The sequence below is a fragment of the Rattus norvegicus genome, chromosome 11 (assembly GCF_036323735.1).
Source record: "Rattus norvegicus strain BN/NHsdMcwi chromosome 11, GRCr8, whole genome shotgun sequence".
In the NCBI taxonomy this organism is placed as follows: Eukaryota; Metazoa; Chordata; class Mammalia; order Rodentia; family Muridae; genus Rattus; species Rattus norvegicus.
The window spans coordinates 50725478-50753430 of NC_086029.1; the positions used below are offsets into that span (position 1 = coordinate 50725478).

A 27953-nucleotide genomic window follows, 5' to 3' on the forward strand; every position below is an offset into this window, starting at 1 on the left:
CACTGAACATCAATAAATACGTGTTGCTTTCAGTCATTGGATCTTGACTGTAGCTGTGTGGGTTATCTGGTTTATTTGGTTTTATTTTAACAAAAGCCACTCAAGGAAGACAGGTTCATTTTGGCTCAGTTTTAAGGCATGGTCTATCGTGAGAGGGAAGGCAAGGTAGCAGGAACGTGAAGCCACGAACCACAGTGTGTATCAAGAGGCAGAGAGAGAGGAATGCTGGTGCTCAACTTGTTTTTCCTTTTTATTCATCTGGGATCCCAGCTTATGAGACGGTGTTGCCCACATTTGGGATGGGCCTTCCCATCTCAGTTGAAATTCCCCCAGTGACTTGTTTGGATCTCATCAAGTTAAGAATCGAGCTTTAACTGCTACCACTCTGTAACTCAGACATCTCCCATATTCAACATGTCAGGGTCCCAGTATCCCATGTAAAGCCCGGTAAGAGACCACAATACGCTTCCTGGGATTCATTTTGCACCGTTCCTATTTGGGTACCGGTGCCTGTCCATGTGTGCATGGTTCTGATCTGGGCAGCAGATCTCTATAAATCAGTGGTTCTCAATTTATGGGTCATGACCCCTTTACGGATAGAAGGGCCTTTCCCATGGGACCACAATTGGTTGTCCTACATATCAGATATTTACATTACGATTATAACAGTGGCAAGATTACAGTTATGAAATAGCAATGAAATAATTTTATTTATTTGGGTGTCACTACAACATGAGGAACTGTATAACAGGTTAAAACAGTTAAGAGCCTGTGCTTTGAAGCAGGAGGCCATTACCTATCCCCTCAAAGGCCCCTTGAAAACCTAAGTTGAAATAAAAGACACATGATCTAGAATAACCATTTAAAATGTACTCGTTTGTATATACACAGTACTAAGTTAAGTATCCACTACTTAAATATGCTCAGTACTCCTCAAAGATGAACCCTAGACTCCGTCCTATCCGGAGTCACGTCTCCAACCCCCTGCATTCATCTTTTTCCCCCCTGTGGATTGCATCCTCTAGAATGGATGTGTCATAATGTACATATGTCTCCTGAATCAAGCTTCCTTTATCATTTACAAGCCTAATCAGAATACAGCATGCACCAGCACATCAGTTCATTCCCAGCTGAATAACATCCCATTTTATGACTGTGCCTCACATTGAGCTCTTGTTTCTCTGTCTGACTTGCACAATGGCTTCTTCTTTTTTTTTTTTTTTTTTTTTTTTTTTTATTAACTTGAGTATTTCTTATATACATTTTGAGTGTTATTCCCTTTCCCGGTTTCCGGGCAAACATCCCCCTAATCCCTCCCTCTCCCCTTCCTTATGGGTGTTCCCCTCCCCATCCTCCCCCCATTGCCGCCCTCCCCCCAACAATCTAGTTCACTGGGGGTTCAGTCTTAGCAGGACCAAGTGCTTCCCCTTCCACTGGTGCTCTTACTAGGATATGCATTGCTACCTATGAGGTCAGAGTCCAGGGTCAGTCCATGTATAGTCTTTAGGTAGTGGCTTAGTCCCTGGAAGCTCTGGTTGCTTGGCATTGTTGTACATATGGGGTCTCGAGCCCCTTCAAACTCTTCCAGTTCTTTCTCTGATTCCTTCAATGGGGGTCCTATTCTCAGTTCAGTGGTTTGCTGCTGGCATTCGCCTCTGTATTTGATGTATTCTGGCTGTGTCTCTCAGGAGCGATCTACATCCGGCTCCTGTGGGCCTGCACTTCTTTGCTTCATCCATCTTGTCTAATTGGATGGGTGTATATGTATGGGCCACATGTGGGGCAGACTCTGAATGGTAGTTCCTTCTGTGTCTGTTTTAATCTTTGCCTCTCTCTTCCCTGCCAAGGGTATTCTTATTCCCCTTTTAAAGAAGGAGTGAAGCATTCACATTTTGTTCATCCGTCTTGAGTTTCATTTGTTCTAGGCATCTAGGGTAATTCAAGCATTTGGGCTAATAGCCACTTTTCAATGAGTGCATACCATGTGCACAATGGCTTCTTACTCAGTAGACAGAGGAACTCTGGACTGATGGCACTACACACACAAGATACACAGACATCTATGCAGGCAAAAACCCCCATACACATATAAATAAAAATAAATATATAAATCATCAAAGATGGGGGAAATTCTATACCCGTACACTGACCGAGGCAAATTAATCAATATCAGAATGGTAACACAGCTACCCATGGGGAAAAACAACTCAAGGAATCACACAAACTGGTGATTTTCCCATAAGAAATTCCCTTTTCCACATAAGAAATTCAACACTGCTGAGCTTGCCTTTGTAGACTGCAGGCCTAGACAAATGATATCATCAGAGAGAAGCAAGAAACAAGAAGGAAGTCCCCAGCCCAGTTCATTCTCTTTTTCCTCCTTCCTTCTGCTGTTTGCTTCTCTCAGACAATGACATCAGCTGTCCAGGCCTCAGTCCATACAGATGAGCCCTGACATGTTCAATCTCCTCTGCCAAGAAGGGGACCATTCTGTGTTCAAGTCCCCCCCCCCCCCATAGCTATGTTATCAATCTCATATTAGTTATTTCTCCTTGGTCAGTATTGTGTGTGTGTGCATGTAAAATTTACCAGCTCAAACCAAACCAACTAAACCTTTATACTACACACATCTACATAAAAGTATGAAGGCTGAGATAGTGACAGGACTAGGATGTCGCACTTGCTTAGCATGTGCAAGGCCCTGGGTTCCATTTCCAGCGCCAGAGAAAAAGCGAAGAGAGTGGAAAGACAAAAGTGAGGCGAAAGGAGAAAAAGGAAAGTATCTTTGTGTAAACACCCCGCGAAGCCCACACACTTCTAACTGTGGTGAGGCTTCAGAGGCTGACCTGGTTGAAATGGAACAGAATGACAAGGGAATTTTGTAAAAGCCACAGAAAGAATTCCCTTGTGCAACAAAGGAAAGTGACACCCGGACACTTCACACACTCACTGCAGCCCAGCTTCTGTCCTCATACCCTAAGGCCCCAGAAAGTGGAAACGAAGCTTCCTCTCTACCAAAGTTGTCCCCACAGAGCCCTGTCTCTTGTGACCTGAGTTAGATTGGGGAAAGTGGGTAGTAATGGCCACCTACTTTCAAGCTGCCTAATTTGAGACATACCCTAGCCACTCATGCATCCTCAAACCAGTGAAAGAATGATAAAAACTTACGGACTGACCTCCCCTGGGGCCTGGGGCTGGATCCTGATGGCTGTTTCTGGGGCACAGGTAAAGGACCATGTGATCTGGATGTCTTCTCTCTTCTCTTGCATGTGGAACTGCACCTATGAGAACAAACCACCAAGTAATAGTTACCAGGCAGCTGAGGTCTTCACGTGAGCCTTAATTACATCTTACATGGACGCTGTTACGTGTGTCACGTACATGCATACTGTGTATACATGTGCTGTATGTGTGCACATTGCATGTGTGTGTTGTGTGCTGTATTTGTACAAGGTGCATACATATGTGCATGCAGTGTGCCGTGTACATGTGTACTGAAGCTTTTTGTGTGTTCATTTTTTTAAGATTTATTTTTATTTTATGTACGTGTTGGTTGATTTTTGTCATCTTGACCTAAACCTAAACATACCTTGAAATCATAGCAGCTTAGCCTATCGTCAAGTATGCAGGGATTCTGATTAGTGACTGATAGGATGAGCACAGTTCACTGTGGGCAGTGCTACCCCTGAGCAGGTGGTCCTAGGTTCTATAAGAAAGCAGGCTGAGCAAGTCATGGGGAGCAAGCCAGGAAGCAAAACCCCTCCATGGCCGCTGCTTCAGTTCCTGCCTCCAGGTTCCTGCCTTGAGCTTCTACCCTGACTTCCTTCAATGATGGAGTGTTACCTGAGAGTTACAAGCTGCAATGAGCTCTCTCCTCCCAAGTTGCTTCTGGTCATGGTGCTTTAATATGGCAACAGTGAACTAATTAAGATGATATATTTTAGTTGCCTGTGTGTGTGTAAGTAGACTGTGTGCATGCCTGGTGCCCCTGGGGGCCAGAAGAGGTAAGATGCCGCCTGGAACTGGAGTTATGAGAGACTGTAAGCCACCGTGAGAACGCTGGAAACCAAACCCAGTTCATCTGCAAGAATAGCATGTTTTCTTAACCTCTGAACTCTAGCCCTTATGTGCTTTTTTAGTCACGTGTTCTCACAGACAGTAGCTCAGCTTCTGCCTTGGTCTACCATGTTCTTCCAGATAGACGTAAAGATCCTACTGAACTCCTTTCCAGTCTCCCCCCTGCCCGGGTAGCCCCTCAGGCCTGGTATTCCTAACACTCCATAGACTTATTTAAATGAGGAACTCGCTGTGCACTGTGCTTCTCTTTCTGTCACCAAGGCACAGGAGAGTGGAGAGAATAAAGGGACCCAGCACACCCTGTCTTCAGTTCTGGGAATGGCCAGTATCCATGTCCCTATGTCCCTGGTATAGAGATACCATGGAACACTTCCCCCTCACCTGGGGCACTCCAGCAGCCTCAACTGCTCTCCTATATTGGACAGTCCTACTCATGGAAAGGTGCCCAGGCCTTCATCCATGAAGCCTTATATAGGGCCAGACATAGTAAACAGGACCTGGCAGGTGTGATTAGGGCCTGGACCTTAAGGTGGTAAGAAAATCTTATATCTCCGGGTAACCAAAAGAAATCATACCCACCGTTAACAATGATAGGGGCTAGAAGGAGAACAGGCCAATAGGTATGGTTTGAGGACTACACCCATGGAGACTGAGCTGAAAAAGAACAAGGTACAGTGGCCACGCAAAGAGTGAGGTGGTACACCAGCTCTGTACAACTAATATATAGCCAACAGGACATCAGTCTACAGTCCTGTAGCCCCAAAATGACTGCCATTTTTATCAGATCAACTGTGCCCACTTACAAAAGATCATCCCTCATAGGATAGGCAAGGTGGGTCATGGGACCCTCACCCAGTTATCTAGTCACTTCTCCCCACCAGTTATATACACTATTGCCCTAATTCCACATGATCTCAGAGAGGGGACAGAGTATATAGGATGAAAGAACTAGAGGAGGAAGCTTCAGCTACATAGCTGTGTGTGTGTGTGGGGGGGTGTCACCATCTATGCTGGGAACAGACCTTACAGGGAGGTGTGCTTTTCTGAGTCATGTTCGTGTTGACTTACCGTGTAAAGATAATGACCTGATTCATAATTAATGAGAATGAGACTCAGAGCCCTGTAACTCAGCATGGAGGAATCCTCCCTGTGGCCCTCCTATGGTAGGGAACACAAGGTCATGACTACCATGTATTTCCTGTGACTGATAGCATCTATACAGTCTTACCTTTAAATGAAAGGGGGAAAGCTGGACATCATATAGCTGGCACTCTGAGCCTGTGGTAGAGGCAGGGCCCGCACTGACCAAGAACTGAAGATTCTCGCCCACCACATGACAGATCACCATCTGGAGAGAGAGGGAATAGGGTATCCTCAGAAGACATCAAGGATGGTGCCTATCATAGACAGCTTCGTTTCGGTGAATAACCTAGACTTTCTATGTCAGCAAGGAAAAAAATCTGGGGTCTCAACTTTGGATTGATAGTCAGATACACAAAACTAGTCAAAAACCAGACACTGCCTCAGACCCTTGATTCCTGATGGATTCCCAAGAGATTCTGTTCTGCTTAAATCTGCCATGCTTTTTCCATATATATAGAAGGTTTTGTTCTTTTAAAATCGTTGCTATATTTTTTCGCAACAGCTACTTTTAAATTCCCTAGACAGGGCCAGTGAGATGAGTCACCACCTACAGGTGAGTTCCATCCTTAGGATAACATGATGTAAGCAAATACCAACTTATACAAGTTGGCTGTGACCTACACACACACATACACACACACACACACACACATACACACACACACACACACACACACACATAATAAATGCACTTATTTTTCATAAGCTCTAGACATTTCTACCCTCATGGAGGGAAAACTCACTTGGTGTCTTTAACTAAAAGTAAGCCTTTAAAAGAAACTAAGTTATAGGTATCAAAAGCATAAAATTTAAAAATTAGCTGGTATGGTGGCATACACCTTTAAAACCAGCACTCAGGAGGCAGAGGTAGGCAGATCTCTGAGTTTGAGGCCAGCTTGGACTACAGAGAAAGTTCCAGGACAGTCAGGGGTACACAGAGAAACCATGTCTCAAAAATCCAAAACAAAACAAAAGCTTTAACATGCGCTGATAAGAAAAAAAGTTAAAAATCTTATATAGAACATAAAAATTATTTCTATCTAAGTAATTTATATTATTTTTAATATGAGAATAAATCTAAAAATAGAACGCATTAGGTAATTGTAAAATTAAATAACTCTAACAGAAGCAGAATTATAACATGAGCTCAAATATAAAATGAACTTGTATTTTAGAACAAAGTCATAGAAGACAGAGACAAGCAATTGTATCAATGACAAACCAAGCCACAATCTGTCTTAAGGTATTTCAGAGGGGTGACTTTATGACCAAAATAACACAGTGGTTTCTGTCAGTGAGTCCTAGAGGAGCAGAGCTTCGAAGTCAGACTCCAGCCATGTCTGGCAGAAGCCCTGAGGATGCCCAGTGCACACCAAGACCAGATGCCAGGTACACAGGGCTGCAGCAACAGCGCATGCTAGGACCTACACAACGGGGAAGCCAGGCCCCTGGGAAGCTGGCCAGTGACCAAACAGAAGTCTGAAGATGACACAGGATAGACCTCTGTCTTCCCCAAGGAACAGCTGATCCCATTCCTGAGGTTCACTCTGGGAGTCATAGAAAACTCTTTAATTCTCCAGCGTATTTCTCAGAATCTAAAATGCAAAGTGGAAGATTATGGAAATAATTACTTTGCTAGACCTGATGCACAAAGTGCAGAGCTAGGCCACACCCCTCCCCTCTTCATTTCTCCTTCCTAGCCGCCCACACACAGCTTTCTGCTGCTGCCCCTCAAATGCGTACTCTAACAAACCCTCCGGGTGCTCTGAGCCCCATTATGGCAACTTCTGAAATCTAGGAGCACATAGGCCTATCAGGAATTCACCTAAAATATCACCTTGCTTCTCAGATCTGGAAGAAACGGGTTCACCTTTCTTTCCATTCCGGTGACATTGCTCTCAAAAGATGGATGACAGGGACTGGTTATGTGGACCGGAGTCCACAAAAGGTTAGAACAACAACAAAAAAGTTGTTTGGATAAGAAATGTCACTGATGCATGTTAAAAATAAATGTTCTATAAACAATCCTTTCTGGAAATTTTTGATAACAGAAACTCCACAGACCAATGACTGATGCAGGGAAATGTCGTCGTTCCCAGGGCCTGTGCCTGTTACTGCTTTAAAATAAAACAATAAAACAGAGGAGGCTTTGCTGCATGACCACCAAGACGTTCTAGAACCTTCTACGCTGAGCCCATCAGCACTGTACTAAGAATACAAGCGGCTTGAGGTACGGTGCTCTTTAAACCTCATAAGAAAGTTTGGTTTCCAAAGATACATAAAGCTGCCCAGCGGCCATCCTTTGAGAGACACAGGGCATCTAAGCACTTGGGTAAACCTAGAAAGAAACCAGGCCAATAACTAAGTTCAAAGGACTTGAGGACCTCTAGGACACGAGACTCCAAAGCTCGTGACTAGCTACTTGTGATGGTCAATGTCAGCTGTAAACGTGACAGGATCTGGAACCGCCTAGTAGACAAGCTGCTGTGCACAGTCATGAGAGATTTAGATTAGGTTGGCCCTGGGCATGCCTGTAGGGATTATCTTGATTAAGTTAACTGAGGTGGACAGACGCATTATAAAGGAGAACGGCGGGGACCCTGGCTTCAGTGTAAACTGCATGAAAAGAAGCTATCTATCAGAGCATCCACCACTCTGCTTTCTGCATATAGACTCGGAATGTCCCCAAACCCTTCCTCCCTTAAGCTGTTGTCAGGTATTTTATCAAGGTCATGGAGAAGGACTGAGAAGCCACTCGGCTCCACACTCCAGTGCTAATAGCATCACTAATGGGGTGGCTTCAGGTTGGGGAGTCTTTTCATAGCAGCCCAATTCCTCCCCAGCCCTACTGCACCTCATCAGTCACACACAGTAGCCTTTGTTGGTGCCTTCGTGGTATATCATGAAAGCTCACTAAACAAACCACTTGAGCCCATCTCAGTGGTGTGGGAGTAGGAAGTGACCTCTGTTCATTCTTTTTCTTTCTTTCTTTCTTTCTTTCTTTCTTTCTTTCTTTCTTTCTTTCTTTCTGTCTGTCTGTCTGTCTGTCTGTCTGTCTGTCTTTCCTTCCTTCTTTCTTTTTTCTCCTTTTAAAAGTTTTTACTTTTATTTTTTTTATTTTCATTTTTTGGAGACAGGGTCTCACTCTGTAGCCCAGGCTACCTGAACTCACTCACTATTGGGCTCTCCATCCTTCTGCCTCAGCCTTCTAAACACTGGAGTGATAGGCTCATGTTATAAAATCTCTCTTAATCACAACTTCTTTTAATTTAAAAGTCTCACTTTGTAGCTCGCTAAGTGACTCAGGCTCATCTCAAACCCATGACACTTCTTTTGCCTTGACCTCCTGAGTAGCTGTGAGGAAGGAACGAGCCACCACACTTGGTTTACCTCAGCACTTTGATATGTCAGGCTGAGCAAACAGCTCTCACTGGACAGACAGCCATCAGGGCTGAACCCCTCCTCAGGGTTCTGCTTCTGCCACCTGAGAACCACAATGCCTCATTTGTCAAATAGAGGAGAACCAAATCGTTTTTAGTTGGTAATCTTCTATACCTATATTAATGTTGATCCACAATAAGGATTAATTCTCTCAACCGACACAGAAGGCTTCACTTTCAGGTCTCTCAACTGAACAGCAGCAAGCAGGATCCCATACAAGTTCTAGGGACCCTGACAATTTTACAGCCATCTTAAAGAGCCAAAATGCCCAGGGTTAACACCTACTTCAGTCTTTAAGGAATAGAGACCTGGTTGTAAATCCAGAGCTTCCTCAAAGATGACAGCTAGGTTTTCTAGTTAGCCCCTCCATCTGCATTATGTAGACCTGTCCAAGCATAGTTTTTAGGTCCTTCTGGCATGGGTTCCAAATATCTGTTCTGGAATGCCAGTATGCAATGTATGTGTTTGTACGAATGTGTGCTCATGTGCTACCCCATCTAGGCAAGTGTGGGGGTCAGAGGTTGATGTCTGTTCTACTCGATTGCTTCCCTACTATTTTTTGAGGTAGGATTTCTTGATGAACCTGGAACTCACTATTTCTGCTGGACTGGCTGACCACCAAACCCCCAGGATCTGCCTGTCTGCACCTACCTGGGTTACATACAGACACTGCCACTCTGACTTTTAAGTTGGTCTGGGGATCTGAACTCAGGTCCTCATGATTGCATGGCGGACTCTAGAAGCCTGCCTGTCTCCTCCTCCTCAGGTGCAACAAGCACATGCCACCACGTCCACATTTATTTTTTTTTATTAGATATTTCTTTACTTACATTTCAAATGTTATTCTCTTTCCCAGTTTCCTGTCCATAAGCCCCAACCCCTCCCCCTCCCCCATACAGATATTCCCCCATCCATCCCCCTTACTGCCTCCCCATATTGCCCTGCACTGGGGGGTCCAACCTTGGCAGGACCAAGGGCTTCCTTTTCCCCACATTTATTTTTAAACATCAGTTCTAGGTTGGAACTCAGGTCCTCATACTTGCAAGGCAAACATTTTGCCAGCAACCACCCCACAAGTTAAGCAGTGGCTTTTTGAAAGGTTAAGTATCACTTGCCTCCCAGGAATGAGTTTCCTAGACAAAAACAAAACAAACAAAACAAAAAAACAAAACAAAAAACAAAAACCAGAAAAAACATACAAACAAACAATCAAAAAACCTGAGCCACAGACCTGCCTGAGTCCTGTGATCTTTTCTCCCGAAATCACCCACAGAGTCCTAGGTGATGCCACCATTTCAGAACAGAAGGCTGACTACAATTCCCAATAAATACTGTCCTTTTCAAGACTGAAAATGGTCAAAGTGGCTGTGGTAGACATAAGCATGTGTCTAGGATACCCCTAGATAAAAGAGGGTGGCTTCTAATAGGTTTTCTCTGCTGATGAAATAAGTCAATTCGAGCTGAATTAAAAGTATAAAAGTAGGGTTTTTTGGGAATGGCTCCCAGGTGAATTACCTGTCTTAGGGGACAAGACTGAAGAAGTCACCATGCAAGCACGGGAGACAGAGAGGTGAGGAGGGAGAGGAAGAAGCAGAGAAAGAGAGAGACAGAGAGAGAGAGAGAGAGGGAGGGAGGAAGGGAGAGAGAGAGAGAGAGAGAGAGAGAGAGAGAGAGAGAGAGAGAGAGATCTGAGGTGGCTAATGGTCCTTTTAATCAGAAACACACACCTGACACACCTGATGGTGTGTGATGTAAGCAGTTGCTAGGTTCCTGAGACCAGGCCAGTAGAACTGTCTGTATACTAACAGGGTTAGGAGTCACAGATTTGAAACCTACAAGCTTCTAAGGGTGAAGAAGAGAGACTCGGGTCACTGACACCATCCTGTCACACAGCATGTCCTAGCAAATAGCAGCCAGAGTCTGTTGTTCACCTTCTTTCCCCTGTCTGACTTCAAGACCTTACACCCCCACACACAGCTCTTGTCTGGGAAATATGTCTTGTGTAGACAGGGAGCCCCAGATTCCTGCCAAAGGTCCTCCCAAGTCATACAGTCATGCTGTTGCTTGCCAACAGGGAAGCCCAACCCTTTAAAATCTCACCACTGTTTCACTTTCCAACTTACCTGTGGTGTAGCTCCTCTTGGAACATTCTAGAACTCAAAATCATTTATTACTTTTGCCTCCAAAAGAACTAGGGGCACAGCTGAGAAAATGCATATAAAGAGTTACTGAGTACATTTTACACGCGGATCACGTGCTGTAAGGAAGGAGCCACCAAATAGAAAGGAAGTAGATCTGTTACCAGAGCTGCAATGTCAGAGGGCAGGCTCTGGAAGCTCTAAGAGAAACTTGGCTATGAGTCTTCAAATAAGTCAAACAAACAATAGAAAAGCAGAGAAAGGAAATTTATTCAATTTGGCCCACATTGGGAAGAGGAAATTAAGAAAGAGGTTCAGTTACCCCTCAAGTCCGTCTTGTCCCCCACTGAGGCGGCTGAAATGAGGATTAGGTCCAAATGGAGGGCAAGAGGCATCATATACAGATAAGCAGTCCTGTTGAAGGTGGGTCCCACCCATCGCTGCCCTGTAAGGTCTTGGTTCCCATTTCTCCTATCATGAGGTCTGACAAATAGTATGGAATCCTTTTCAGGAGGCAAGTTCCTCCCCTAGCTGGCATCAGAACTTATCCTTTTCTTCCCTCAGCATGAGATTCCTCAGGAGATCAGTTATATGGGGCACATTGTTTTCATATGTGAGGCCAAAAGGAGGGATATGAGTCAGTCTCAGTCTCTCTCTCTCTCTCTCTCTCTCTCTCTCTCTCTCTCTCTCTCTTTCTCTCTCTCTCCCTCCCTCCCTCTCTCTCTCTCTCTCTCTCTCTCTCTCTCTCTCTCTCTCTCTCTCTCTCTCTAGTTAAACTTTTCCCTACAGGGAAAACTGTCTCCAGTTCCCAAGGCAGGTGTCATTCCCAACTCTGCAATCTATTCTCACCTCTATAAAGATCTTAAAGATAGGAGGAGGATATCAAACCCAAGGTCTACTCTGAAACAGGAGGTCTTCAGTTTAGAAAGTAAAGCCAGCCAGAGCTAAGTATTATCGAGTCTACAGGATTCACCCTATGTGATGGTCTACACTGTCAACTTGAAGATCCTAAAATCACCTCAGGCACTCCCTAAACTGGGTTAACTGAGGTGGGAAGTCTCATTCTGAATGTTGTAAGTACCATTCCATAGGCTGGGGTCCTGGACCCAAAAGACAGAAATCCGGCTGAGTACCAGTACTCATTTCTGCCGAGTTCCTATGTGACCAGCTGCATTAAGCTCCTGTCCAATGCCTTCTCCAACAGGAAGAACTATACCCTAGACTACAAACTAGAATAAACCCTTCCTCCCCTAAGTGTCTTTTGCTGGGTATTTTGTCACAGCAATGAGAAAGTAGCTGGTACACCCTATTTGCTCACGAGTCACAGGAATAGGCCTGAAGGCTTATTTCATAAAGAGCTCTCCCAGGGGGCTAAAATGAAAAATTCTGGAAACAAGATGGCAAACAACTCCAAGGCATGCTGTGTAGACAGGGTGAGCCTGTACCACATTGGTTCCCTGCTCTAGATTCTAACTCTCACTCCAGCAGTGTTCTCTGCTCATATCAAGGTATTATGGGGCTAGAGAGATGGCTCAGTGGTTAAGAGCACTGACTGCTCTTCCAGAGGTCCTGAGTTCAATTCCCAGCAACCACATGGTGGCTCACAACCATCTGTAATGGGATCTGATGCCCCCTTCTGGTGTGTCTGAAGACAGTACAGTGTACTCATATAAATACATCTTTGGAAAACAAACAAACAAACCCTTAAAAATAAAAAAAAATGTAAGTGTAAAGACATATTTTAAAAAAAAAGATATTATGAAGCGAAAAAGGAGTCTTTCCCCCAATACTATACTGCAAGGAGAACTGTGACTATGTAATATGGCTTCACACAGAAACAACTGCATATAAGCTTTCTCTCTCAAGTATTCTGCATGTGAAAACATAGAAAAGATGTTTCCTTCATAAGAAAGACTGGAAGGAACTGGATTCTTTGCTTGCTGTCCCTTGGTGCTTCCTATTAAAGGCCATGCCGTCTACCCATGATGTCCTGTATTCTAAAATCTTACTGATCTACCGGCCCCCAGCAAGGGTCATTTCACCATGTGTCAATCAATACCCAACAAGCAGGTTCTCTTGGGGAAGTGTCTACAGTGGCATTCAGAGGGTGGACCCTCCCAGGAGGAGTTTCTACCTGCCATGGGAAGGATCCTACCTCCAAACAATTGCACAACCTATAGCATCTTAGCATACATACCAGGTTAATGGCATGACTGAAATTTCAAGTCAGACAAAGCAAACAAAAAGATCAGTGGAGATTTCTGTTAGGGGTTAGTAAAGACAAACTTGCTGAATTCACCACCTTTGTATGTGTTAGCATACAAAGGACAATAGCCATGCGGGTAGAAATCAGTGCATTTACTGGCCGCACATCCTGAGGCCTTTCCACTGTCTACACTGTTTGTTGCTATGGTTTCACAATCTCATAAGATGCCTCATTCCTCGTCATATCTCCCTTTCTCGTCTCTTCTATGATAGATGTGGACAGGTGCAAGAGCCACAGAGAATGTTGTGCACCGTGGCCAGAGTCACCACTTGGTAGCTCTGTTCTTTGGCCAAGTGACTTATTCTCTTGTGTCAGTTTCCCCCACATCCAATGGCACTGTCTGTCTTTTACAGAGGAGTATCATGAGCACAAATGAAAAGAAACACAACCTGAGCCCATCACATCCAAGGCCATCAAGAGGTATGAATGTCGTGGGATGCTATGGAATCCTGCCCCATTTTCTATGCTCAGACTGGGGAAGGGTTTGCAAATAATAAACATGAACCCTATGTCCTGGAGTGAGGAGTGAGCGCCCACCCACCCCAACCCCTGGAGCCTCACTGGGCCTTTCCTACATACTTTTAAAACTTTAGCCTAAGTTGATCCTTATATCATTAGGAACCTTGGCTTGAGTCAAAAATGCCTGTTACAGGGCACTGGACCACTCATCTGGAAAGATGATGCCATTTGCAGTGTTTGAGGTTGGTTCTAAGTGTAACCACTGCTGGTACTGGGAAGTTTCCTAAATATGTGTACGTTACAGCAGAGCTCTCGGAGTACAAGTAAACCTAATGGCCCGGCTCAGGCCTGGCTCAGCTACGTGCTCCAGTTTACCTACTGAAGTGAAAAGCAGAGAAAGTAAACACTGTGAGCCTTGCTGTTCCCTCTCCACCCCATCTCTCACCCTGTTCGCTCCCTCTACCTAACCCTGAACTTTATTTCCCCTCCTCAGTGAGAGTCAAGCATCTTCCCTTGGACCCTCCTCGTTACTTAGCTTCTTTGGGCCAGAGGGTTTTAGCAAGGTTATCCTGTGCTTTATGGTTAATATCTACTTATAAGTGAATATATACCATGTTTGTCTCTCTGAGTCTGGGTTATCTCACTCAGGATGATCTTTTCTAGTTCCATCCATTTGCCTGCAAAGTTCATGTCTTTGTTTTAAATAGCTGGGTAATATTCCATTGTGTAAGTGCACCACATTTTCTTTATCCAGGTAAAGTTATGCCTATAAATATTGTCGAGCAAGTGTCTTGGTGGCATGGTAGAACATCTTTTGAGTATATGCTCGTGAATAGTAGTATAGCTGGGTCTTGAGGTAGTTTAATTCCCAATGTTTTGAAAACCTGCCAAATTGGTTTCCAAAGTGGTCATATAAGTTTGCACTCCCACTAGCAATGAAAGGGTGTTGCCCTTCCTCCACATCCTTACTAGCATGAGCTATCACGTGAGTTTTTGAGTTCTTAGCCATTCTGACTGGTGTGAGGTGGAATCTCAGAATTGTTTTGATTTGCATTTCCCTGATGACTAAGGATGCTGAACATTTCTTTAGGAGCTTTCCAGCTATTAGAGATTCCTCTGTTGAGAATTCTCTGTTTAGCTCTTTTAATTGAGGTATTTGGTTTGATGATGTCTAATTTCTTGAGTTCTTTACATATATTGGATATCAGCTCTCTGTCAGACGTAGGGCTGGTAAAGAACTTTTCCCATTCTGTGAGCTGCCATTTTATCCTACTGACAGTGTCCTTTGCCTTATAGAAGCTTTTCAGTTTCATGAGGTCTCATTTATTAATTGTTGATCTTGGTGCCTAAGTTGTTGTTATTCTGTTTAGGAAGTTGTCCCCTGTGCCAATGTGTTCAAGGCTATTCCCCACTTTCTCCTCTATTATATTTAGTGTGTCTAGTTTCATGTTGAGGTCTTTGATCCACCTGGACTTGAGTTTTGTGTAAGGTGATAGATATGGATCTATTTGCATTCTTCTACCTGCAGACATCTGGCTAGACCAGCAACATTTGTTGAAGATGCTTTCTTTTTTTCCATTGTGTAGTTTTGGTTTCTTTGTCAAAAATCAAGTGTCTATAGTTATGTGGGGTTTACTTCTGGGTCTTTGATTTGATTCCATTAATCTGGTTTTTTTGCCAATACCATGTGGTTTTTATTACTATTGCTCTGCAGTACATCCTTTGAAATCAAGGATGACCGTACTTCTAGTTCTTTTGTTTACAGGATTGTTTAAGCTATTCCAGGGTTTTGTTTTTCCATGGGAAGTTGAATATTGTTCTTTCAAGGTCTGTAAAAATTTGTGTTCGAGTCTTGGGAGGACAGAGAAAGAACTGGGAGAGAGAACTAGAATTGGTGGGAGGGGGGACCTCTAGGACAAGCTAGAATGGAAACTTCCAGGAATCTATGAATGTGACCCTAGCTAAGAATCCCAGCAATGGAACCTGAAGTGGTCACCTCCTGTAACCAGTCAGGATTTCCAATAGAGGGATGGGAATACCAACCCAGCCACAAAACCTTCAGACCATAATTAATCCTGCCTACAAGATGTGCAGGGATAAAGATGGAGTGGAAATAGAAAGAATGGCCAACCAGTGATTGGCCCGACTTGAGACCCATGCCAGGAGAGAGAGCCCACCCCTGGCACTACTGATGATATTCTGCTACACTTGCAGACAGGAGCCTGGCATAACTGTCATCTGAGAGGCTTCGCTCAGCAGCTGATGGAAACAGATGCAGAGACCCACAACCAAACGGTAGGCAAAACTCAGGGAATGTTGTGGAAGAGTGGGAGGAAGGATTGAAGGAGCCAGAGAAGTCAAAGACACCATAAGAAAACATACAGAACCAATTAACCTAGGACCATAGGGGCTCACAGAAACCGAATTACCAACCAGAAAGCATACATGGGACAGACCTAAGCTCCCTACACATATATAACAGACATGCAGCTTGGTCTGGGTCTCCGTGTAGCAAAAGCAGGGGCTGTGTCTGTCACTGCGCTGCCTGCTTCCTTTCCACGAATTGGGCTGCCTTACCCTGCCTCAGTAGGAGATGCACTTAGTCCTACTGCAACTTGATATGCCAAGGCGGGTAACACCAATGGGAGGCCTCCCCTTCCCTGAAAAGAAAGGGAAGAGAGGGTAGAGGAAGGGGAGAGGAGAGTGTTGGACTGGGAGGAGAAGAAGAAGGAGAAGGAAAAGACACCATGGTTATATTGGAAAGAAGAACCAATAAAGGGTCGTGATCTCAAGTCTATCAGCAGGGTCCTGTCATGAGGTTGATGTTTAAAGAGAGAGCTGTAACACTCTTTGCCAAGCAGAGAGTCAAGGTGCTGTCCATCCATCACTCACCCATCACTGTCTTAACTTCCATCTTCCCTGCCAAAAAGTCTGATAAGCTGTCAGCACTATGTGAAACCTCTTCCTGGGAGACAAGTTCCTCCTTCGACTGGCACCAAGCTTCAGCCTTTCTTTTCCCTGAGCACAGGATTCCTGGAGAAGTTTCAACTCTTTGGGCTTCATTCTTTCATTAGGCCGACAGTGGACAAGAAGGACACCGATGTCTCCTGAGAATTTCTCCTCTTCTGCCAAGGGTTGCATTGCATTTAAAACAACACCCTTCCCATCTGTTAAAGGGATATGATTGAGTGGATAGCCATGGCATTGTGGGCTGCTTTTGTCATTGGGTTTTGTACCTAGATTTTCAAAACACCAGATAGAGAAGCCTCATGATCCAGCTGAGAGACAAAGAAGGGGTCCTGCTGCATACTGTAGAGGACGGACAGACTCCAGGCTACTCTTGTATGGAAATAGAATCTTGGGTGGAACATTCTAGAACAGACATCTCCCAAGATGTGAGGAAAGAGAATGTAGTTAGAACTAGTTGTAATTAAGTATATAATTAAGTCTAGGAGAATCACCAGTTGGTGCATGCTTAGACTAACCAAGGCAGGAAGGCTTCAGGAAAGCAGAGCCCAAACCCATGGATAATCTCTCTACAGCAGGCCTTGCTATGACCAGTGCCTGTCAGCTGGGCCAGTCTTGTGCCTAGAGGAAGTTTCATCTAACAGGATGCCCCTTGGGGGAAATTATCACAGGAAAATGCCACCACCCTTCAGGTTGCTGTGGGTGATAAGCAAGTGTCTCTTGTGAACTAACGAGGCAGATGGTAGCTGGAGTCCCTAGACAGCTTCCAGGTAGGATTGATCAGAAGGACTAAGAGTTCTAAAAAGCCAGGAGACCGGAGGTCCAGGTTAACAAGCAACTGAACAATAATCAGTCATTCAGAATGCTGAAGCCTTCAAGTTCAGGTGAAGAAGGGAGGTCTGGGAGGAATCATGTCCAGAGGGGCCTGGGGGCTATGCCTACTCCATAAACATTATGCACACATCTGTCATTAATAACTTCGTAAACCGGAATTATACAAACTTTTCCTGAGTTCTATGAGCCATTCCAAGCTGTTAAACTAAAGGGTCCTGCCAAACCCCAATTTGTCCCCTACTAATCAAAAGTGGGGTATGCAGCTGGGCTAGTCTTATAGGCCTCAGCCTGGAACCCAGCTAGTTACACTAACTTCTTTCTAGTTGTGAGGGTCAGAATTGAACTGAATGGGAAAATACTCTGTATGAAGGTACTCACTAAGAAATGCAATGCCCAAAAGTGTCTTGTGTGAACCAGACTGCCCCAGACTCAGTGGGGGGTGGGCAGGGCCTGAATTCTTGGTACTTTTTTCTGTTCATGCCTTAAGAGATCTCATTGTGGGCTATGGAGAGGAACTGGTGTTGAACCTATGTTTGCTAAGACAACTGTGACACAAAGAGATCTCGAAAGGCTACAGGACAGAGTTCAAGCGTAGGGTCCTTTGTATAAGCTCACAAGCCAATTAGCCAATCCTCCCTTTTATTCAGTTGGGAGAAGACTTATGCAATGGAACATGCTGAGCTTGGGAGGACCTGTTCCTTTCTTAGCATAAGATATGTAGCCTTGGCGAAGGACAAGTTAGAAAGATGAAAACAAAACCTGAGGCCATGGGGAAGCTGGCAGCAAGGGCTTCTGAACACTCTTGGAATTAAAGTTTTCATTTCTCTATGCAACAGACTTTGGTAATCAAGTTCTCAAGAATTCTGCGTAGCAGGGAGACTATGTGGGGAAAGTGATAGACTTCACTGGAAATGTGCACCCCATGGGAAATGGTCAAGTAGAACACAGCAAAGCTACAACCAATCCCAGAACAATATTAAAAAGAGATACCCATGCCTCCAGTCTTTATCTAAGGGGGAGTTAAGTAATGTCCCAACGGGGACATGCTATGAGAAAAGCTTATTTTTCTGGCTCTAGTGCTTTCTAAAAATGAGTGTGTTATGGCTGGCCAAGGCATCTGTCCAAAAATAAAAAGGCCACATGCAGAAACCAAGAATATAAAGGGTTTTACCCTCCCAGAAGCTCAGGAAGACCATACACACACACACACACACACACACACACACACACACACACACACACACACACCCTACTCCCATAGGTGGACAGAGGTTAGGGACAGCTAAGACAAAGTCCACCCTTCCTACACCCATAGCCAATAGCCAATGGAGGGCAACCACTTTAGGAATGAAGTGCAAAGGTCTGTCTAGCTGCCTGGCCAAGCCGTCTGACCTCAGAGAACAGCACCTGGACACATCATTTCTTCATTTGGCCAAGAAAATGCAAAACCCAAGAATTATTTAAAATGTGTGTGTGTGTGTGTGTGTGTGTGTGTGTGTGTGTGTGTGTGTGTGTGTGTGTGTGTGTATGCCTTGCAAATTGTCTTGGGCAGGTTACAAGCTACTGAGGATGCTACTGTTAATAGATCCATTGCAGGAGAGGAGGTGGTCATTAACAAGGGGAGGGGGAGCTTCATTTTGGTTTGTGTACTTTTCAAGTTCCCAGCACATAGCATTTCCTGTAAATACTATGTTTATGTTTTATAATATGTATACTTTATTAGCTGTGTGAAAATGGACACATTGCCATCATTCCCTTTCTAAGGTTGCCTTCCTTGTAGCCTATCAAACCCCTTAAAAATGCTTCAACTCAGGGGCTAGAGAGATGGCTCAGTGATAAAGAACACTGGCTGCTTTTACAGAGAAACCAGGTTCAATTCCCGGCTCACAGTCACCTGTAAGTACAGTCCAGGGAGTCTTCTTGTTTCCATAGATACTACACAAACATGCATGTAGGCAAAACACTCACCCATGTTTAAAAGAACAAACATGCTTCTAAATCTTACCACAGTACTTCCACTTCTAAGAATAATAAAGCAATAAACACAAAGTGAAATGATGCTAGGGCAAGGGAAAAGTGGTTCTTGCGGGCTAAGCGATCCAGTGCACCACTTAACTCATACCATCTCTATACCCAAGAAGGCTGGGAGCTGCATGTGACCAGCTATACATCCAGACAGGAAGCCAAGCCTTGTGTGAAAAAGCAAGGGGACCCAGCACCTAGTCTATCCTCAGGTCCCTCCCTCACCCAAAATAGCACAGCCTCTGCCTAACAGGCAGATCGCCTCCGGCAAGCCCTGTGCACCCACTGATAAGGGGGTTAGACAATTTAAAGAACACAAGGGAAACATAAGTATGTGGTGAGAGGAAGCAAAACGACAGACGTGTAGACTAACATGCTAACCTCAGGGAAGCTCACATGTGTGTGTAAATCATCTCTGTGCTCCACGTGGCTGATTTTGGAACAGTAAACTTCTACATTGAGACAGTGATGCATCACTTGAAGCAATCTGTGCCTAAACTCCTGAACCGTGAGCAGCAGTACACCATGGCACGCACGGTCCTGCCCGTGGGTGTGAGGCTCCCACAATAATCAAGCTAGGGGCACGACGGGGACAAAACCACAGTGCAGCCATAGGAAGGGCCATAACATTTCAAATAAAGCTGAGTGGATGAGATGAAGCCCTTTTAAAAGGTTTATGAATTTCTCTATTGGCTTTCACAATGGACGAAACTTACCCTCTCATTTATCCCTGGGCAGGGAATTCAACAGTGCCACCACCCAACTCCAGAACTTTGCATTTCCCAAACAGAAGGTCTGTCCCCACAAAAAAAAACAAAAACAAAAACAAAAACAAAAACAAAAACAAAAACAAACAAAACAAAACAAAAACAAAAACAAAAACAATTCCATGCCCAGCGTCTCCCAGCCCCCATTCTACTTTCTGCCTGTGCCCTTGACCTACAGGCCTCATCTAGAGCCTCACCTAATACCCCTTACAGTGTTTGTTCTTTTATATCTGGACATAGTAAAAGGTCCTCATATACTTGGAAGAACATGTCAGTATTTCCTTTCTTTATGAGGCTGAGTAATATTATATGTCCATATTGATGTATTTACACATCTTGGGCTGCTTTTCCCTTTCGTCTATGGTGAATGGCATGATTCTGAGCAGGACGAACAGCCACGACTAACCTAAAGGCTTCGGTTGCTAATTCACCCGTCCACTATCTGAGGCTGCTTTTTTGGCAATATGAAGACATTTAGTGCTGAACTGCTGTAATGTCTGCACCTCTGTCCTTCCCCAGCTGCCGGGCCAGCTCTTGGCACTAATCTGCTGAACCTCAGAATTGGCAGTTTCATAAAACGACAAACACAAGCTGCTCGGGCTCCCAAGAAGTACAGTCCTTATCTGCCACTGACAGAGTCAATGCTGGTTGTTAAAGCAGGCACTTTCCCAAAAAGGTGCCAGGAAGGTTGGGCCCTCTGCTCTCCATGCCTCAGTTTCTACCCACAGGGCCACAGTCCTTACCAGATGCATGGGCTGTGCCAACTTCAATACTCTAATGCCTGCCACAGGCTTCAGATCCTTCTGCCACCCCAGAGAGTTCTTTGGACTCACTAAGGGGATGACTTCTGTACTATCAAGGGTTGGGGAGTAAGGGCCTCCCTTGGGCTGATGTCATAGCACCACAGTAGTTAATCTGACCAGTTTTAAACTGAATATCTTGGACCTAACTAGCCCACCCTAGCCTGGCACACTTGATTGTGCACCTGGGAGGTTGGGAGAGCAGTCAGGCCCCTGAGACATCTGTTATTTATGCCTGTGAGAGAAAAAAGTAAGCTATTTATCCAACCAAGGAAGAGAAATGAATCTGTCTGATTCTATGAGCCCTTGACCCTAATGATGGCCAAGCAAGAGGTACACACAAGCCTGGTTCATCCAGACCCTAAGCAGTGACGGCGAAGGAAACAGAGCTGTAACTAATCAGATGAACCTCAAATGTCACAAAGAGAAATCTTGGTACTAAAGAATGCATAATAAACCGATAGGTTAGCAAATACAAGCAATCCTTCTGTAAAGGTAACACCAGATGTGTAGGGTGAGGAGTGACAGCATTCTCCTCCAGCCTGGGCTGTCTGCTAAACACTCCCTACACATTTAACCTGAAGTGAAATGGGTACAGATCTTTCCTATGAGGGAATACACAGAAGGCTGGGAAGGAAGGAACCAGACTAACTTCAGGATGGTCACCACTGTGGGAAGGAAGCCAGGACAAAGAACAGAACTATCGGCTATGTCACAGCCTAAAAATATATATTCTCTTCACAGAGACACTTGTACACAGATGTTTCTATCGCAGTATCCACTATAGCTAAGTTATAAAACCAGCTTAGATGTCCAACCACAGAGGAATGCATAAAGAAAATACAGCTAGAAAACATGGAATTCCTTTCAGCCATTTAGAAGAATGAAGTTATACCATTTATGGGAAAATGGATACAAATGGAGAGAATCTCATTAAGCCAGACTCAGGAAGATACATATTGCCAGTTTCTCTCATTTGTGGTTCCCAGATTTTATACAGATACACGAGATCGTACGAGCATAAGCTAAACTGTTAGGGGGACAGAGAAGACCAAGAGTGGCAGGCAGGTAGGAGATGCTTATTTTAAAAAAATAAAAATAAAAAAAAGATATGTGCAGATAACCTTGGAGGCCAGAAGAGCTATCAGGATACCCTGGAGCTAGAGTTACAGGAAGTTGTGATTAGCTCAGTATGGATGTTAGAAAACAAACTTTAGTCCTTAGCCAAAGAAGCAAGCACTCTCAACTACTGAGCCATCTCTCTAGCCCAAATATAAATATATGTATATATATGCATATATACATATGTGTATATATGTAAATGTATGTATATATGAACAGTTTCAAGAGTTGTAATGAATGACACTGAGGGGGTTCCTTTTCCTCTTATAGTAAGACTCATCTGACATCCATAGGAACCACACTGGCCAGGACATCCCACTAGCCATGTAAGCCTTTTTATTAAAACTACATTTCAATTTTATCTTTTACATGTTGTTATAGTTGCCTGAATGTATGTTTATGTGCTGTGTATTCCTCCTGCCTGTAGATTTTGAAGAGAGCATGTAACCTCATAGAACTGGGTGCTAGAAAACAAATTACATATTACAGGCTTTTAAAAGACGTTTTAAAATCCAAACTGCAGATCAAACTTTCGAATGTAATGATGGTACTAAAGCAAATAATCCATTTTTAACATAGGGGAAGTTTTAGGCCCACAGATATAAAATGCAAAGTATTAAGAATAATCATTAGCAATAAAGGCAGTGAGAGAAAGATAGTTCGTAATTAGAGCAGGCAGAAATCAATCTTTGATTTTTGATATTTCTTGGACTCAGTCTTATTTCCTGAGACTTTCTGGTCAGTCTCACATATGCGTTTCACTTAAAAATTCAGCAATAGAACTAATTCTATATCACATCTCACTGGCTCAGAAACTCAGCCTCACACGGATGATTCACATATGTACACACACCAGCTTTACTGAAAGGTCATAGAATTCAGTCTTTTAGACTGAGCACTCAAATGCTTTGTGGGTAGCTACATGGACATCATACCTTCTGCCTGTAGGCAATCACTCCAATCCCTACCAGGCCCTTCACCCAGCTCCTAGCATCTCTAGCCTGGTCCAATTAGCTGGTTTACCTGTTCTGGAAATTTCATATAAATGGAGTAACTAACACAGGACTGCATGATATTTGTTACTTTTGATACAAGGCCTCATGTAGCTGTTTGGCCTAAAACTCAATACGTAGCTGAGGAGAACCTTGAGCTTCCGATCTTCCTGCCCCTACCTTCTGAGTATTAGGATACCAGGTACATACCACAATACCTAATTTATATCCTAGGGATCAGACACGTGATTCATGCATGCTATGCAAGCATGTTCTCAATTGAGCTTCATCCCAGCTCCCAGTAACGTGTTTTCTAGGCTCACCGATGGTGTGCACGCATATGCTGGGGTTTCTGTCCATCTCAATGCCTAGTGATGTTCTTTTATGTGCGGACTAGACTTTTTTAATCCATTTATCCAATAATAATCCATTTCTCCCAAGAATAATGGTTCTAAACTTTCAGTAAATCTGAAGTTAAGCACTTGCCTAGCTCCAGCCTGGCATTCACTCGGTACACAGGGAAAGATGGCATAGTTCAAATACCCAGCTCACCTTCTCCTGGGCTGACTTGACCACACTGGATACCTCCCCAACTGTCAGTTGCAAGGACTGTGGCCGTGGGTCCTTCTGGAAAGAGAGACGCAGTGGACCCTGTAAAAGAGAGGCTGTATGAAGAGGAATGCATAAGTGTAGTTTGGATTTTATTTATTTTTAAATACACACTTGCTACAAAATCAAAACTTAAAAAACTGTAACAAAACATCCCATCAATGGTTAAATATCAGTAGGTTATGCACATGGCGTGCACACGCACGCATGTGTGCCATACATGCGTGCGCGCGCACACACACACACACACACACACACACACAGAACCAGACAATGTTGGATCTTGTTCGGCATTTGGCAAGCAGGACCCCACAAAGAGGGAACGACAGAGATGGCAATTGACTCAAAGATAAAGCAAAGAAACATTGTGCTGATCCTGCTTTCGGAGGTCATAGGGGCTCTGGCACTTGAGGTACCATCTCCCTTCTCCTCTTCCACTGCTGAGCAGAAACCCAGAGCCTGGCATCTCTCTGGGCAGTGAAATGACACAGAAGACTACTGACTGGAAAGGAACCTGTCTAATGGCTATGTCTCAAATCTTTACCTCACAGCCATCCAAAGCTGCCTGGTTCCCCAGCTACATGGTTCAATAACTTCATGCTTTCTCCAGTGAACTCTTGTGTCTTTCTTGCTTTGTTTTGTTTGTGTGTGTGTGTGTGTGTGTGTGTGTGTGTGTGTGTGTGTGTGTGTGTGTGTGTGTATGTAGATCAGAGGAAATTCTTGGGTCTCAGTCCTCACCTTTGTTCAACCTTGTTTTCCAGGAACTCTCATGCCTCTCATCTCACCATATGAACTCTATAAAGTTATAAAGACACATGCTACCACGCTTGACTTTCACATGTGTTCTGTGAATTCGAACTCAGATCCTCATACTTGTATGGCAAATGACTTACTCACTGAACCAGCCCCCTCTTTTTCTAGGGCAGCGGAAGTGAGTGGTGTCTTTTGAGTTAAAAATTTCCACTGAGGGCTGGGGATAAAGCTCTGCTGGCCAAGTTCCTGTCTAACATACATGAGGCTTTAGATTCATTGTGCTACATGCTGCTGAAATCCTAGCACCTAAGAGTTAGAGGGAGAAAGATCAAAAGTTCAAAGCTTCTCCTGACTACATATTGAGTTTGATATCAGCCTAGGTTATACAAGACCCTGTTTTGTTTTGTTCTTGTTTTTTTTTTGTTTGTTTTAAATCTCCAAATGTCAGATATATTAAATCGATGCCCTAAAACAGTAAAATTGATGCCTTATATAAGTAAATATGGGCTTGGACAGCGAATCAAGGACCGTCCTCTTAAAATGAGTTCTCTATAAAGCCCCAGATTGTTTATCAAGATGCCCTTAGATTGAAACCTTCTTTAACTTTTCCTGCCAGAGAGCCTCTCCTATCTAACTTCTGACTGGGTGGCAAGAAGCTGCTGCCCTTTGTGTGTCCTATAAGCCAGGACTCCATGACAGTGAGACAGTTACCTACAGGGGTACGAGCAAGGATAGAAGACAGAACTGGCATTGATGGGACGAGAGATGCTCTGGCAGCCTAGTGAGGAACAGCCATGGCAGAGCTCTCTCCTGACTTTCCAAGGATTCCCAAGTCAAGCATAAAATACACAGTTTATTTAGATTTAGGATTTAGAACCTCACCCTGTGCTAACAACACCTGCCTCATGCCTCAATCATGAGAGGTGGTAAAAATCTACATAGGAGTGGGGATGAAATCACCATGTCCAGGCTGCTCTGGCACAGTCTGGGGCTGAAGCTGGTTTTGGAAGGAGCAGCTGGCTAAAGACTGTTGAACTTGCCAAAGTCACTGCACTGACCTTGTGGCACAGAGGTCAACAGAGTGCCCAGATGCTAAGGTAGGTAAGCCAGCAGAACAGAGAGATGCTAAGGTCAGCCAGCAGAACAAAGCCTCCCAGAGAGAACCCTAGAAACACTGGGCTACATAGACACAGACTGTCCTGGAGCCATAGCAGGGCAAATAGGGTGGAAGCTCCTTCCTGTTGTGCCTTCTGGGCAAAACCACAGAAAGATCTTTACTGTCAAGGGATGCTCTTACAAAGGACACAAATTATAAGTTAAAATAAGGAGGGAGAGACTACCTTTCTACTTCTAATCCACCTACCCCTGGGGCTCATGAGTAGAGTGAGCCCAAACAAAAACTAAGAAGTTAGATGGGTGACCTTCATACGGTGATGAAAACTGTGGCCCTGTGCAACGATGGAGAAAATGTAGAACAAGTAGAGTGCAAGTGGAAGTTCAGCCATCGGGCCACAAGTGGAAAACTCCATACTTGAAGCTGTTTCAACCACAGGACTGTTTAAATCTGTGACAAATTACTTTCAGGATGTACTGGCCTGGGCACCATGCACATTCCTTAAGATACCCATGAAACAGAAGAGATGTTCATGTTTAGGCTCAGGAACCATCCTGAAGGTATCTAATTATGCATACATAAATATTTCAGAATCAGACATCAAGGATACTTCTGACCCAAGAATTTCAGGTAGAGATATCACATGTGGCAAAAGTGACAACCTGAGGCACTGGGAAGTCAGGGAGTAAATTTAAAACTTAGATACTTGTAGAAGTCAGAGTACAAATCAGTTGAGTCTCTCTTCTTCCTCGTAGGTTCTAAGGGTTGAACTGTGGGTATCATGCTGGCAATAAGCATCCTCACACACTGAGCCTTTGCTCCAGCTTGATTTGTTTTAAGTATTTTATTTGTTTCTTACTTATTTCTTTAGTGAGGCTGAGGAATGCATGTGGAGATCAGAGGACAATTTGAAAGGGTTAATTCTCTTCCACAAAATGGGTTCTAGTGATTAAACTCAAGTCATTGGGCTCAACTGCAAGTACCTTTAAACTGAGATTAGAGAGAAACAAATACTCACAAGGAAGCATAACATGACACATGAATAACATAGCCATTCAAAGGGAGTAAGATGGATATTAAGAACATTCATCCTGACTATGCACAGGACATGTCATCCTGCACAAATGATTCTACAAGTTTCACAATGTGTGGACTCAAATTGATCAACTGATCATGCAAGAAAACTAAAAGTGAGGAAGGTGGCTGGGGATGTCTCAATTGGTAAAGTGCTTGCTGTGCAAGCTTGGACCTGAATTCCACCCTGACAGGCCAAACAAAATAGTCAGATGTACTGATGCTTGCTTGAAATCCCAATAGGGGAGGTTGAGCTGGCAGACACAGGAGGATACCAGAGGCTCACAGGCCATGAGTTCCAAGAGATCCTATCTCAAAAAACAGTGTAGATGGCACCTAAGTAATGACAGCTGTGCACATGAGTAATACACACACACACACACACACACACACACACACACACACACACACACACCCCAGAAGAGAGAAGACTAAGATGAACCCTGCTATTGAGCTATGATATGCATTCATAGCTTAGAAGCCAAATACTAATAGATATGAAAACACTGATATTTTCATGCCCACACCTATGCTGATGTGCTATCCACTGGAAAGGTCTAGAACACTGAGAGATGAGTAGTAGTATGCATACCCAAATTCTACATCCTCAACTGAAGTTGCTCAGAAAAGTGGATAGATCCAGGGCCAGGGAAGAAAATACATGTAAAGAAAAAAAGGGAAAGAAAAAAATAGAGGAAGGAAGGAAGGAAGGGAGGGGGGGAGGGAGGGAGGGAGGGAGGAAGGAAGACAAGTGTGGGCTGACAAGAACACAGCTGGCTAGAGAAACACACAGCAGCAATTTTGGCAGCAAAGTAATAGTAATGGTACAGGATCAGAACCCATTGAATAATTTAAAGAACAAGCCACAAATCCAAAGTGATGTATATAACCAGCTAAATATACATACAGCATTACCTCTCTTGGTAGATTTCTAATTGATAACATAAGGAAGGAAATAGCAAATCACCATCAAGGAAACTCCACGTAGGTCATTGTTGTAGGTGAGCCACATGGAGGGACACTAAATTGAGAGCAAAAACATCCGAGGATGAATCTCCCAAGACAAGGTAACTACAGTCAAACGTGAAGACACAAGGCAGAAAACCGTCTCACCAAAGGAGCCAGGACCCACTATCCCAGTAGCAAGTTACACCAATACCATGAGCTCCTCATACTGAACAGTCATGGGTTGCTATTTCTGTATGTATAGTCTCAAAAGAACAGCAGGATAAAGCAAACAAATATTCAGCAAAATAACAATCAATACCACTCTATATTACCAAGGTCATAAACAACAAGACAAAATGAGGAACCATTACAGATTATGGGAGACTAAGAAGTACCAACTAAGGGTCACCAGAGACCCATGGGGACC

The 27953-nt window shown here is 44.0% G+C and overlaps 1 protein-coding gene and 1 long non-coding RNA gene across 13 annotated transcripts in view; one reads left to right on the top strand and one right to left on the bottom strand.

Annotated features, from left to right (window-relative positions):
- The window catches only part of C2cd2 (C2 calcium-dependent domain containing 2), a 64417-nt gene that overhangs the window by 30798 nt on the left and 5666 nt on the right, over positions 1–27953 (bottom strand). For 9 of the 12 annotated variants that reach the window (XR_010055959.1, XM_008768573.4, XM_008768572.4 and 6 more), the window contains 3 exons: positions 23581–23679; positions 5306–5425; positions 3177–3281 (listed from right to left, as the gene is read on the bottom strand). Coding sequence is in view for 11 of the 12 variants with exons in the window: in XM_008768573.4 (XP_008766795.1) it covers positions 3177–3281; positions 5306–5425; positions 23581–23679 (324 nt within the window). In the remaining variant the exon portion in view is untranslated. Of the gene's footprint in view, positions 1–3168; positions 3282–5305; positions 5426–23580; positions 23694–27953 lie in introns of those variants that run through there. The other 3 variants (XM_008768577.3, XM_039088396.2, XM_039088398.2) reach the window with 3 other exon arrangements.
- On the top strand, positions 5421–27267 carry LOC134480980 (uncharacterized). Its single transcript, XR_010056082.1, has 3 exons — positions 5421–13485; positions 15739–15819; positions 22307–27267. It is a non-coding gene; the product is annotated as an uncharacterized LOC134480980 (long non-coding RNA).